The sequence below is a fragment of the Dryobates pubescens genome, chromosome 6 (assembly GCF_014839835.1).
Source record: "Dryobates pubescens isolate bDryPub1 chromosome 6, bDryPub1.pri, whole genome shotgun sequence".
In the NCBI taxonomy this organism is placed as follows: Eukaryota; Metazoa; Chordata; class Aves; order Piciformes; family Picidae; genus Dryobates; species Dryobates pubescens.
The window spans coordinates 730,439-744,225 of record NC_071617.1 but is presented as its reverse complement, the minus strand read 5'-3'; the positions used below and the strand labels follow the sequence as shown (position 1 = coordinate 744,225).

At 58.8% G+C, this 13,787-nt stretch overlaps 1 protein-coding gene across 1 annotated transcript in view; it reads right to left on the bottom strand.

Moving 5' to 3' along the window:
* The window catches only part of KCNQ5 (potassium voltage-gated channel subfamily Q member 5), a 221,708-nt gene that overhangs the window by 68,035 nt on the left and 139,886 nt on the right, over nt 1–13,787 (bottom strand). Inside the window, exon 3 of the mRNA XM_054162532.1 lies at nt 1,746–1,872. Within this exon, the coding sequence (XP_054018507.1) occupies nt 1,746–1,872 (127 nt within the window). The remainder of the gene's footprint in view (nt 1–1,745; nt 1,873–13,787) is intronic.

Genomic DNA, 13,787 nt, shown 5'->3' with positions numbered 1-13,787 from the left:
CAGGCATGGGGGCTCCACCAGCTCCCTGGGCAGCACGTCCCAGTGCCCAGTCAGCCTTGCTGTGTGGAACTGCTTCCTACTATCCAACCTAAACCTCCCCTGGCACAGCCTCAGGCCATGCCCTCTGGTGCTGTCACTGGCTGCCTGGCAGAGGAGCTTTACAGAAAGCTTTGGGTTGGAAAAGGACCTTAAAGGCCATCCAGTTCCCAACCCCAGTGAGCAAAGCCAAAGCACTCAACAGAAGCAGGTAAGGCACTGGCCCAGGATGCCCACAGGGACCCCCACAGAGCAGGGAGATGAGCTCCCCCCAGCAGAGACCCTCACACTGGAGTGGCACTGCAGGGACAAGAGTGCCCAGATGTTACCACAGACTCCTGATGGGCATCTGGGGTGCCCAAACCAACCACCAGCCAGCTCCAGCCACCGGCTCTAGCTGCACTTCAGGCTGCTGTCCCCCTGAGGGCCAGCCTCCAGCTGCCCCACAGCCCCTGTGCTGTGCTGACCCTGCCCTGGAGACCACCACAGACTCGGGGAGCCCCCTGCAGCAGCAAGGGAGAGGCTGGCCAAGGGCTGCCCAGCCAGGCAGGCAGCTGGTGCTGGACTGCAGCTTCCTTCTGGGCAGGGAGTGAGAAGGTCCTGTGGCAGTTTCAGGCAGAACATGCTCCACAGACTGAGCAGAGAAGTGGCAGAGTGTAAGTGGATGGACAAAGGAAATACTGAGGCCTGAACAACCTCCTTGCTCTGACAGCAGAGTGAGTTGTGCAAAGCAGCTCTTCCCCTTGGTGGCCTCCCTGCTCCGGCAGGCAGCAGCTGGCTGCTTTTGCTTGGCTGCTGCTGACCTTGGCTGTGCTTCTTTGCTGTGGCCAAGCACCACCCAGCTGCTCCCTGCCCCTCTGTGTCTCTTGTCCTGTGCACAGGGGGCAAGGGAAGGGTGGAAGAGGAGGCAGCTGTTGGTAACCCCTGGTTATGTCCAGGTGGTTCTTGTGTGGTTCATAAACTGTAAATCAGAGTCCCAGAGCTGCCAGGGCTGGAAGGGAGCTCAGGGCTCAGCCAGCCCCAGCCCCCTGCCATGGGCAGGGACACCTCACACCACAGCAGGTTGCTCACAGCCACCTCCAGCCTGGCTGCAAACACCTCCAGGCAGGAGGCTGCCACCACCTCCCTGGGCAGCCTGTGCCAGGCTCTCACCACCCTCATGGGGAACAACTTCTTCCTCACATCCAATCTCAATCTCCCCACTTCTAGTTCTGCTCCATCCCCCAGTCCTATCCCTCCCTGGCACCCTCCAAAGTCCCTCCCCAGCTTTCTTGGAGGCCACAATGAGGTCTCCTGGGAGCCTTCTCCTCTCCAGCCTGCACAGCCCCAGCTCCCTCAGGCTGTGCTCAGAGCAGCTCCAGCCCTCTGCGCCTGCTCCGGACACCTCCCAGCCCCTCCAGCCCCTTGCTGGCACAGAGGCTCCAGCGCTGCCCCCAGAGCTGTTCAGTGCATTTCCTATTTTCAGGTTGTAGAGCTGCATTTGCCCCCACCTGAGCTGCTGTGGCAGCTGGGGGGTGGTGCAATCTCAGCCCTCCCCAGGTGCCCCCTGAGCCTCCCCAGCTCCCTCAGCCTCTCCTCGCACAGAGCCTGCCCCAGCCGGCAGCTGCCACCCGGCCGCCCTGGCTTGGCAGCTGGCTGCGGGTGGGCTGCAGCGGTCAGCCGGTGGGGGTGGGGGTACGGGGGGGCCTGGTTGGGGCCTGCAGACTCACCTATGACACAGAAAGGCTTCCTGGCGAAGCGCAGCCTGCCCTGCCAGCCGCGGTACCGACAGCAGCAGCCGGCCGACCAGATGCGGACGATGAACTCCAGCCCAAAGACAACAATCATCACAAACTCCTGCAGGGGGCAAACAACAACAGCAACAGCAGCAGACGTCAATGAAACCAGCTCCTGGTACAGGTGAGCAGCACTGAAGCGTCAGGAAACCACAGAGCCACAGCAGCAGCCAGGCTGGGAGAGAGCCTCAGGGTCCCCAAGCCCAACCATCAACCCTGCTCTGCAAGGCTCAGCCCTGAGCCACAGCCCCAAGCCCCACAGCCAAAGCACCTTCAAACACAGCCAGCCCTGGGGACTCCACCACCTCCCTGCCCAGCACATTGATCACTCTGTGTGTCTAGCAACCCAGCCTGAGCACCTCAGCATCCCCAGCCCAACCTGCTGCCCAGGATGGCCACACAGCTGCACACAGAAGGCTTCCCAGGGATAGCCCAAGGCTGACCTGAGTGCTGTGAAGTGAATGTGCTGCCCAGGGAGCTGCTGGAGTCACCATCCCTGGAGCTGTTCAAAGAGTCTGCTGGGTCTGGCTACTGATAGGAAGAACTGAACCACAGACACCCAAAAAACCAGAGCAAATGCTCTGGGCAGCCTGATCTCGTGGAGGATGCTCCTGCTTACTGCAGAGGGGGTTGGATTGGATGATCTTGAGCTGCCCGAGGGCAGGGAGGCTCTGCAGAGGGACTTGGATAGGTTGGATCCATGGCCAAGGTGACCAGGAGCAGCTTCAGCCAGGCCAGGTGCCAGGTCCTGCCCTGGGGGCACAACAACCCCAAGCAAGGCTGCAGGCTTGGGGCAGTGTGGCTGGAAAGCTGCTGGCAGAAAGGGAGCTGGGGGTGCTGATGGGCAAGCAGCTGAAGAGGAGGCAGCAGTGTGCCCAGGGGGCCAAGAGAGCCAAAGGCCTCCTGGCTGGGCTCAGCAATGCTGTGTCCAGCAGCAGCAGGGAGGGGATTGTCCCCTGGCACTCAGCTCTGGGCAGCCCACACCTGGAGGCTTGTGTCCAGCTCAGGGCAGCTCAGTGCCAGAGAGCTGTGGAGGTGCTGGAGCCAGGGCAGAGCAGGGCAAGGAAGCTGGGAAGGGCCTGGAGGAGAAAGCTGCTGGAGAGAGGCTGAAGGAGCTGGGGATGGTTAGTGGGAAAGAGAGGAGGCTGAGGGGAGAGCTCCTGGCTGCCTGCAGCTCCCTGCAAGGAGCTTGTGCAGAGGCTGCTGCTGCTCTCTTCTCCCAGGGCATTAGTGAGAGAAGAAGAGGGCAGAGCCTCAAGCTGCCCCTGGGGAGGTTGAGAGTGGAGCTTAGGCAGCAGAGTGGTCAGGGCTTGGGATGTGCTGGGCAGGGAGGTGGTGGAGTCCCCAGGGCTGGCTGTGTTTGAAGGTGCTTTGGCTGTGGGGCTTGGGGCTGTGCTTTAGGGCTGAGCCTTGCAGAGCAGGGCTGATGGTTGGGCCTGGGGACCCTGAGGCTCTCTCCCAGCCTGGCTGCTGCTGTGGTTCTGTGATGTTCAGAGGTCCCTTCCATCCCAGCCCACTCTGTGGTTCCATGGTTCCATGCCTCTGTGAGTCTGAGGTCAAGCCCCAGGCAGTGCAGGCAGCTGGTGCAGAGGCTGTCATGGCTTCACATCCATGAAACTGGTTCTTAGTTTGAAGGCTGACCATTTTGGGAGACACATTCTCATGGCAGCAATGGACAGCTGAGGTGACTGAGATGATGGAGCAGCACTGAGGCAGCCAGTCTGCTCCTGGCAGCAGGCTGGGATCCATCACAGTGCAATTGCACCCAGTGAGGATGCAGCTGCAGGACAGCAAATGAATGTCCTCATCAGGAAGAGCATTCCCTGGCCAGGTTGTGAAGGAGAGCACTCAGCAGCCCTCCCTGGCTGGCTTTCCTCACAGGACCTTCTTTAAGGCTGTGCATTGGAGTGGCAGCAGCCTGCATGCAGGACACTTCTTGCTGGAAGGAGCTCCTCAGAGCAGTGGTCTCAGGGGAGCTGCAGCCACACAGCCTGCAGCACAGCTCATCTCCCACACCCTGAGGGACTGTGAATCCCCATCACACAGATACACCTTGGGGTGGAACTGTGGCTACTCTGGAACTGACTGAATCGGTGCCAGGGGCTGGCAGGGAGCTGCAGAGCTCAGCCAGCCCAAGCCCCCTGCCCCAGCAGGGGCACCCAGAGCAGCTCACACAGCAACACATCCAGCTGGCCTTGCAAGAGCTCCACACAGGGAGACTCCACAGCCCCCCTGGGCAGCCTCTGCCAGGCTTCTCTCACCCTCCCAGGGAACAAATTTTTCCTCCTCTTCCCATGGCACTGCCTCTGCCTCAGCTTCCACCACTGAATTCCATCATCAAATTCTGGGCTTGGCAATGGCTACATAGAAATTGCTGTGCCCACCAACAGGAGCAGAAGAGGACCTGCAGGAGCTTCTTAAAGAGTTCATCAAGCAGAGGAGGATTAAAGCTGTATTTGATTTGGCAGCTGAGAGCATTCCCACATCCAGGAGAAACACTGCTGCTGGCCAGCCAATTAATTTGTTATCCCTGCAGGATGAGGACTGACTGATGTGGCACTGGGAAGGAAGCCTGCAGGCAAATTAAACAGAGGAATATTTGCAAGGATTGGGATGATCCAGGATGGACTTCCCCCAGTAAAGAGTCTGTGGGTTTCCAGGCTGTGAGACCCTGGAGCTCTGCAAGGCAGTGGGGCTGGAAACAGCACCCAGGGCAGCTTGGGCAGCAATTGAGTTGAACAAAGCATAGAACCACAGAGACAGAGTCACAGAATGGTCTCAGCAGGGAGGGAGCTGCAGAGCTCAGGCAGCCCAAGCCCTCTGCACTCAGCAGGGACAGCCCCAACTCCAGCAGCTTGCCCACAGCCCTCTCCAGCCTCCCCTTCAACAGCTCCAGGCAGGGAGCCTCAACCACCTCCCTGGGCAGCCTCTGCCAGGCTTCCACCACCCTCCTGCTGCACAACTTCTTCCTCACCTCCAAGCTCAAGCTGCTCTGCTCTGCTTTGCAGTCCTTGGCCCTGCTGCTGTCCCTGCAGGCCTTTGCAAAGAGAGCATCCAGTGCAGCCCCTGCCAGAGCAGCAGCACCCAGGGCAGGCCACACAGCAATGCAGCCAGGGGGGGTTGGAAAGGCTCCAGAGAAGGAGGCTCCACAACCTCTCTGGGCAGCCTGCTCCAGGCCTCCCTCACCCTCACCCCAAAGAAGTTTCTCCTCCTGGGCAGCTGAAACCTTCTCTGCTCAAGTTTGTCTCCATTGCTCCTTGGCTTCTTGCTGTGCAGCACCCACAAGAGCTTGGCCCCCTCCCCTTGACCCCCAGCCCTCAGCTCTTGAGAGACATTGATCAGATCCCTCTCAGCCTTCTCCTCTGCAGGCTAAACAGCCCCAGGGCTCTCAGTCTCTCTTCCCAGGGGAGATGCTCAAGTCCCCTCAGCATCCTCCTGCCTCTGCCTTGGGCTCTCTCCAGCAGCTCTCTGTCTCTCTTCACCTGGGGAGCCCCAGACTGGACCCAGGATTGCAGCTGTGCTCTCAGCAGGGCAGAGCAGAGGGGGAGCAGAAGCTTTTCACATCTGTGTCTGCCTTGGTTGCTCTGCCCCTGGAACAATGAGGGTCACACACACAGCAGGGGAGGAAAAGAAGAGGCCATGCAGAGCAAGGTTTCTGCTTGCCAGAGGTCCTGCAGGACTCTGATGAAGAGGGCTGGCAATTAGTGAAATCAAGGACAATTTGCATCACCCAGCCATGATGAGCTCAGGGTTCTGGGGGGTTCTTCCCCACCTCATTAGCATCCAAGTGAGGACTTGCTGGAATTGCCTGCAGCAATGTGCTGCTCAGGTAGCTTTTAATGAAGATTTCCCTCAGAATAAGCTTCCCACAGCAGAGGAAAAGGAGGAGCTTTCATCACAGCTTTCCTCTTCATTACCACAGCTGCTTAGGAAAGCTGAAACCCAATTGCTGCTGCTGCAACCAGATGCCTTGGGTCTGCAGACTGACAGCTGGGATCCAGAACCATCTGCAAGGAGAGCAAATGGCCAAAGCTGAGCCCTCTGCTGCTCTTCTTGCAGCTATAAAGAAGCTGGGGTGTGAGGGATTTGCCCACAGGACAAAGCTCTAACCTCCTTCAGTGCCCAGGAAGGGAGGACACAGAGCCTCCTGGAGACAGCTGGCTCTGGAAATCACTGCAAAGCCTTTTCCAGCCTGGGAGGATGGCCATGGGGAATGCTGACCTCAGCACTGACCTCCCTGCTCTGCTCTGCTGGTTCCCAGCCCTCTGCACTCCCTGCTTTGCACCCTGCAGTTCAGCCACTCCAAACACGTTTGGAGAGAGCTCCTGGAAGGTGACAGTCACAAAACTCACACTGCAAAGCAACCTTAGAACCAGGAAGGCTGGAAAAGGCCTCTAAGACCAAACCCAACACCAACATGGCCCTAAAGCCTGTCCTGCAGTGCCATGTCCAGGAGGGCAAGGAAGCTGGGAAGGACCTGGAGGAGAAAGCTGCTGGAGAGAGGCTGAAGGAGCTGGGGATGGTCAGTGGGAAAGAGAGGAGGCTGAGGGGAGAGCTCCTGGCTGCCTGCAGCTCCCTGCAAGGAGCTTGTGCAGAGGCTGCTGCTGCTCTCTTCTCCCAGGGCATTAGTGAGAGAAGAAGAGGGCAGAGCCTCAAGCTGCCCCTGGGGAGGCTGAGAGTGGAGCTTAGGCAGCAGAGTGGTCAGGGCTTGGGATGTGCTGGGCAGGGAGGTGGTGGAGTCCCCAGGGCTGGCTGTGTTTGAAGGGGGTTTGGCTGTGGGGCTTGGGGCTGTGGCTCAGGGCTGAGCCTTGCAGAGCAGGGCTGATGGTTGGGCCTGGGGACCCTGAGGCTCTCTCCCAGCCTGGCTGCTGCTGTCATTTCCAGCACCATTTGCTGAGTGGCTTTGCAGTTTTCCCTATTATCTTTCTTCTCTTTCTTGTTTCAGGCTTATGGACTTTTGGTCTCTTGGAAAAAGCAAAGAGCAGACCCCTTCCTCACGCCCTGCAGAACAGCCAGCTGTCTTTGTGAGACAACTCACTCCTGTGATCCCAGCCTCACAGGGCACAGGCAGCCAGCTCCTCTCTGCCTCACATTTGATACCAAAGCTGTTATCCTGTCCATGCTGACATCCTCCCTTTGGCACTCTGTGGAAGCTCTCAAGTTTAACACAGAGCCACAGAGCTGCCAGGGCTGGAAGGGAGCTCAAGGCTCAGCCAGCTCCAACCCCCTGCCATGGGCAGGGACACCTCACACCACAGCAGGTTGCTCACAGCCACCTCCAGCCTGGCTGCAAACACCTCCAGGCAGGAGGCTTCCACCACCTCCCTGGGCAGCCTGTGCCAGGCTCTCACCACCCTCATGGGGAACAACTTCTTCCTCACAGCCAATCTCAATCTCCCCACTTCTGGTTTTGCTCAAAACCCAGAGCAGGGCTGCAGCATCCCCCCCAGGACCACCTCATGAGCAGGACTTTGCACTTTGCAGGTTTCCAACTGCATCTTGTGACAAGATTTCTGCTCTCCCTTGAGGACAGTCCACATTTCGAGTGCTGCAAACCATGTTCACCCCTGTGCAAAGCAGCTGTGAGTGCACTGGGCTGCAGCAAGAGAAGTGTGGCCAGCAGGGCAGGGAGGGGACTCTGCCCCTCTGCTCCACTCTGCTGAGACCACAGCTGCAGCTCTGGGGCCAGCTCTGGAGCCTCTGTGCCAGGAAGGATCTGGAGGGGCTGGAAGGTGTCCAGAGCAGGGCCACGAGGAGGAGCAGAGGGCTGGAGCTGCTCTGCTGTGAGCACAGCCTGAGGGAGTTGGGGCTGTGCAGGCTGGAGAGGAGAAGGCTCCCAGGAGACCTCATTGTGGCCTTCCAGGATCTGCAGGAGGCTCCAAGAAAGCTGGGGAGGGACTGCTGAGGGTGTCAGGGAGGGATAGGACTGGGGGGGATGGAGCAGAACTAGAAGTGGGGAGATTGAGATTGGATGTGAGGAAGAAGTTGTTCCCCCTGAGGGTGGTGAGAGCCTGGCACAGGCTGCCCAGGGAGGTGGTGGAAGCCTCCTGCCTGGAGGTGTTTGCAGCCAGGCTGGAGGTGGCTGTGAGCAACCTGCTGTGGTGTGAGGTGTCCCTGCCCATGGCAGGGGGCTGGAGCTGGCTGAGCCCTGAGCTCCCTTCCTAGCCTGGCAGCTGTGTGAGTCTGTGTCTGTTTCTGTGTGCCTCTCCCAGGTGTTCTCTGTGCTTCCAAACAGCTTTCCCATCACTGAATTCTGCCTTTCCAGCATTCTTTGCCTGGTGCCTTGCAGTGCTTTGCTGGCTTTTTTCCCCCTTCCCACAATATTTCCAAGCTGTCCTCTGCCTGCTCTCTGGAGCCACTCTCTGCCTTTCCATGGGCCAAGTCAATATCCCCCAGAAGGGTCAGCTCTGGATTGCTGACTGAGAAGTTTGATCTCTCTCCCTTCCTGCTGTCGCCATCCAAGCTGTTTGCTGCCTGGCTTCAGCAGGCAGCTCCTGCTCTCCACATAACCAGTTTGGATCCTTATCAATCTCTGGCATGAAGCCATCAAGGCCCACACTGCAGAGCCTGCCAGCAGCTCTCACAAATCGACAGGCATGGGAAATGTTTCGCTTACCACATGGCAGTGGTTTCCCAGGCTACCTCCTTACCAATCCAACTGGTAAAGCACCGAGGGAGAGGTGCGGTGGGAGAGCAGCTGTGCAAGAGGGCTGCTCCTTTGTCCTTAGAGGAGGTCAAGGACAGCTGGTTTGGCTCTTTAGCAAGTTGTCTTGGTTAGCTTAAAAGGGGATGTGGATTTCCCTCCTCAGAGCATCACAGAATGGCTCAGGCCAGGAGGGTTCCCCAGAGCTCAGGCAGCCCAAGCCCTCTGCACTCAGCAGGGACAGCCCCAACTCCAGCAGCTTGCCCACAGCCCTCTCCAGCCTCCCCTTCAACAGCTCCAGGCAGGGAGCCTCAACCACCTCCCTGGGCAACCTCTGCCAGGCTTCCACCACTCTCCTGCTGCACAACTTCTTCCTCACCTCCAAGCTCAAGCTGCTCTGCTCTGCTTTGCAGCCCTTGGCCCTGCTGCTGTCCCTGCAGGCCTTTGCCAACAGTCTCTCTGCAGCCTTCTTGCAGCCCCTTCAGGTCCTGGCAGGCTGCTCTGAGCTCTGCCTGCAGCCTTCTCTTCTCCAGGCTCAACACCCCCAGCTCCCTCAGCCTGGCCTGGCAGCAGAGCTGCTCCAAGCCCCTGAGCATTCTCCTGGCCTCCTCTGGAGCCTCTCCATCAGCTCCAGGTCCTTGCTGTGCTGAGGGCTGCAGAGCTGCACCCAGCCCTGCAGGGGAGGTCTCAGCAGAGCACAGGGGCAGAATCCCCTCTCTGGCTCTGCTGGCAGTGCTGCTTTGGCTGCAGCCCAGGCTGCCCTTGGCCTTCTGTGCTGCAGGCTCACCCTGCCTGCTCCTGGCCAGCTTCTCCCCCCCAGCACCCCCAAGTCCTTCTCCTCAGGGCTGCTTTCTCTCCCCTCCTCCCCCAGCCTCTGCTGCCAGTGAGGATTGTCCCAGCCCAGCTGCAGAGCCCTGCACTTGCTCTTGTTGGACCTCCTGAGGTTCCCTCTCATCTTCAGCACTGCTGACAGCAATGTTTCAGAGCTGCCTCTGCAGTTTGAAGCCTGGTGCCACGTTCCCCTGCCACGAAGTGATTTGCATTGCTGCTTCCCTCCCTCTCCATAGCTTCAGGCCCTGCTGATTTGTGGCAGAGCTCTGTTGGCTGGCTGGGAGTGCAGCACTGCCCTCTGACAAGAGGAATGACAGCCTTGGGGACCTCTGCTGCTGTGGTTCCCAACAACTTCACCTTTCCAGGCAGGTTTTTGCCTTGTCAGACTTCCTTCTCATAGCAGCCTGAGATGAGTGCAATCAGCACTTCTGTTTGCAGGGGGCAGCCTGCTCTGCCTGCACACACAGCTTCTCCTGCAGCTGCAATGAGACCCAGGGCAGTTCTGACAGCAAGGCACCTCTGGCTTGGTGAAATCTGTGCCACACCATCAATTCAATCAGCAAAGCCATGGTGAGGGCATGTGGATGAGGGAAAAGGTGTCAGGTAGTTCATTATGACTGGGGAGGGACTCTGCTGGGTGTCAGGGAGTGACAGGAGTAGGGGGAATGGAGCAAAGCTGGATGTGGGGAGATACAGACTGGATGTCAGGATCCAAGCTGAGGAGGGGAGACTTAGGTTAGAGCTCAGGAAGAAGTTCTTCCCCATGAGGGCTGGAGCTCCTCTCCTATGGAGACAGCCTGAGAGAGTTGGGGCTGTGCAGGCTGGAGAGGAGAAGGCTCCCAGGAGACCTCATTGTGGCCTTCCAGGATCTGCAGGGGGCTCCAGGAAAGCTGGGGAGGGACTGCTGAGGGTGTCAGGGAGGGATAGGACTGGGGGGGATGGAGCAGAACTAGAAGTGGGGAGATTCAGGTTGGATGTGAGGAAGAAGTTGTTGCCCAGGAGGGTGGTGAGAGCCTGGCACAGGCTGCCCAGGGAGGTGGTGGCAGCCTCCTGCCTGGAGGTGTTTGCAGCCAGGCTGGAGGTGGCTGTGAGCAACCTGCTGTGGTGTGAGGTGTCCCTGCCCATGGCAGGGGGCTGGAGCTGGCTGAGCCCTGAGCTCCCTTCCAGCCCTGGCAGCTCTGTGGTTCCATTTCTGCCTGAAGAATGAGTTCCCAGGCAGCATCTTCAGAGGCTCCTATCCCCCAGAGCTGGGCACAGCTTCTGCCCCCCTGCCTCCTTCAAGAGCAGCTGAGACAAAGGCAGCGCTGCAGGAGCCCAGGTGAGTTTGGCAATCTCTCTCCTGCTGCCTCACAACAAAAGTGACCAGGATAAACACTGGAATGCTTTGGCACTCCCAACCAAACCCACAGCTCTGTCCCACAGCCCCAGCCTGACCTCTGAGCCAGCAGCTATCAAACCTGCAAGGCTCAGATGAGACCTTGGGGCAGGGCAAACGAAGCGTTTCAGCTGATCAAGACTTGGTCTTTCCTTTCTTTCCTGGTTCTGGGGACTTGTTGCTCTCTCAGCTCAAATAAACAAAGGCAGTGCCTGACTTTGCTGGAGCTGAGAGCAAAGCAGCAGAAGGGAACCAGCTCCTCACACCCTGCAGCTGACAACCACCTTGAGGCACAGAGAGTGCAGGCATGGCAGGGAGGGACCTCCAGCTCCAAGGGAGTTTCCCTCTGGGCTGCTTTCCCCAACAGGTTTGGTTTTGCCTTCCCAGCCCAAGTGCTGCTTCCCCTGTGGCTGTGGTGATAGAGGGCACTGCAAATGGACTTGCAGGAGATCAGCAACACAGCACAGGTCATTTTCCTGCTCTGTTAGGTGGATTCTCAAGATGCTTGTGGCTTTTTGTTCTTGGGGGGGTGGTGCTTTGTTTTATTATCTCAGATTTTATTCTGCTGCCTGCCTGCAGCTTGAGGGCCAGAGGTGGTGTGCACAGCCCAGGCTAAGGCACAGCTCTCTACTCAGCACTGGAGGCAAAAGGAGTTCTCTCTGCTGCTCCCCACATGGGTCAGCCCTGCTCTGCCCCCCTGCTCTGCTGAGACCTCCCCTGCAGGGCTGGGTGCAGCTCTGCAGCCCTCAGCACAGCAGGGACCTGGAGCTGATGGAGAGGCTCCAGAGGAGGCCAGGAGAATGCTCAGGGGCTTGGAGCAGCTCTGCTGCCAGGCCAGGCTGAGGGAGCTGGGGGTGTTGAGCCTGGAGAAGAGAAGGCTGCAGGCAGAGCTCAGAGCAGCCTGCCAGGACCTGAAGGGGCTGCAAGAAGGCTGCAGAGAGACTGTTGGCAAAGGCCTGCAGGGACAGCAGCAGGGCCAAGGGCTGCAAAGCAGAGCAGAGCAGCTTGAGCTTGGAGGTGAGGAAGAAGTTGTGCAGCAGGAGGGTGGTGGAAGCCTGGCAGAGGTTGCCCAGGGAGGTGGTTGAGGCTCCCTGCCTGGAGCTGTTGAAGGGGAGGCTGGAGAGGGCTGTGGGCAAGCTGCTGGAGTTGGGGCTGTCCCTGCTGAGTGCAGAGGGCTTGGGCTGCCTGAGCTCTGCAGGTCCCTTCCAGGCCATTCTGTGATTCTATGATCCCATGATTGTTTCTGGACAACAACCCTACCAAACCACACACCTCACTCATCTTCAGGACTCTCCTGGGCAGATTGCCACTGGACTCCAGAAATGCCTCCCAGTGAGAACAGTCAGAGACTGGAATCGCCTCCCAAGGGCAGCAGTGGAGTCCCCTGCACTGCTCAGGTTTAAGGCTCAGCTTGCCAGGGTGCTGGGCCAGCTCAGTTCAATGACACTGGCACCTAGAAAGCTTGGACAGGATGGTCCCTGGGGTCCCTTCCAACCTCACCTCCTGTGCTTCTGTGATTCATTTGAAGCACAAAATAGAATATCAAATTCATCCAGCAGAGCCAGGGAGGTTCTGCTCCCCCTCTGCTCTGCCCTGCTGAGACCTCACCTGGAATATTGCAGCCAGCTCTGGGCTGCCCAGCTCAGGAGGGACAGGGATCTGCTGCAGAGCCCAAGGAAGGCTCCAAGGATGCTGAAGGGACTGCAGCACTGCCTGGGGAGGAGAGGCTGAGAGCCCTGGGGCTGTTCAGTCTGCAGAGGAGAAGGCTGAGAGGGATCTGATCAATGTCTCTCAAGAGCTGAGGGCTGGGGGGCAGGAGGCAGGGCACAGGCTCTGCTCAGCTGCACCCTGGGATAGGACAAGGAGCAGTGGATGGAAACTGCAGCACAGGAGGTTCCAGCTCAGCATCAGGAGGAACTTCTGCCCTGGGAGGCTCCCAGAGCCCTGGAGCAGGCTGCCCAGAGAGGTTGTGGAGTCTCCTGCTCTGGAGCCTTCCCAGCCCTGTCTGGATGTGTTCTGTGTGCCCTGTGCTGGGTTCTCCACTCCTGCTCTGGCAGGGGCTTGGACTGGGAGCTCTCCAGAGGTCCCTTCCAACCCCTGACACCCTGTGATGCTGTATTTGCCTTGGCAGCTGCCCTGATCAGCAGCAGATGGCAGGAGCACAGCAGTGGTGCCGTGGATGCCAGGACTGGGTCCGGGTGGCACAGGTTTGCTGTGGGCACAGGAGGGTTTGCTCACCCAGACAAGGCCATTAGCCTCTGCTGATGCTCAGCAGCCCTCAGCTAATGCTGCTTCCCCAAACAATGATTTACTGTGAGCTGCTGCTGCTGTTTGGAGGCAGCACTCAGGCTGCAGGGATTGGGAGAGCTGTGCTCTGCTCCCTCGCCAGGCGAAGCCGGGGAGACAAATGGAACTGTCTGCCTGCAGGGGAATCAGCTCAGCCCCCCTGGCCCTGCTGAGGAGGAGGGAGAGGATTGCTCACCTCATCCACACTTCCCTCTTTAACCTCCCTCTGCACATCTGAATAGCTGCCATAGATCAACAGCCACAGGTGCCAGGGCAGGCAGCAGCTCAGGTATTGAAGGAAGACCGAATGAGCTGTCTAGACAATTAACATGGCCCGGGGGGAACCATCAGCAACAAATCTGCCAAGCAAACAGATCACAGGAAGCCAGCAGGCAGCTCCAGAGCCTGCTGCATCCGTGGGGCACTTCATTAGACAAGATACATCTCTCTCCAGCTCCAGCAGGGAGCCAAACCACAGCACCACAGAGCAGCAGAGGCTGGGAGGGAGCTGCAGAGAGCATCCAGTGCAGCCCCTGCCAGAGCAGCAGCACCCAGGGCAGGCCACACAGCAATGCAGCCAGGGGGGGTTGGAAAGGCTCCAGAGCAGGAGACTCCACAACCTCTCTGGGCAGCCTGCTCCAGGGCTCCCTCACCCTCACAACAAAGAAGTTTCTCCTCATGTTGAGCTGGAACCTCTTAGGCTCCAGCTTGTACCTGGCTGTTCCTTGTCCTGTCACTGGGCAGACCCACTTGACCCCCAGCCCTCAGCTCTTGAGAGACACTGATCAGATCCCTCTCAGCCTTCTCCTCTGCAGGCTAAACAGCCCCAGGGCTCTCAGTC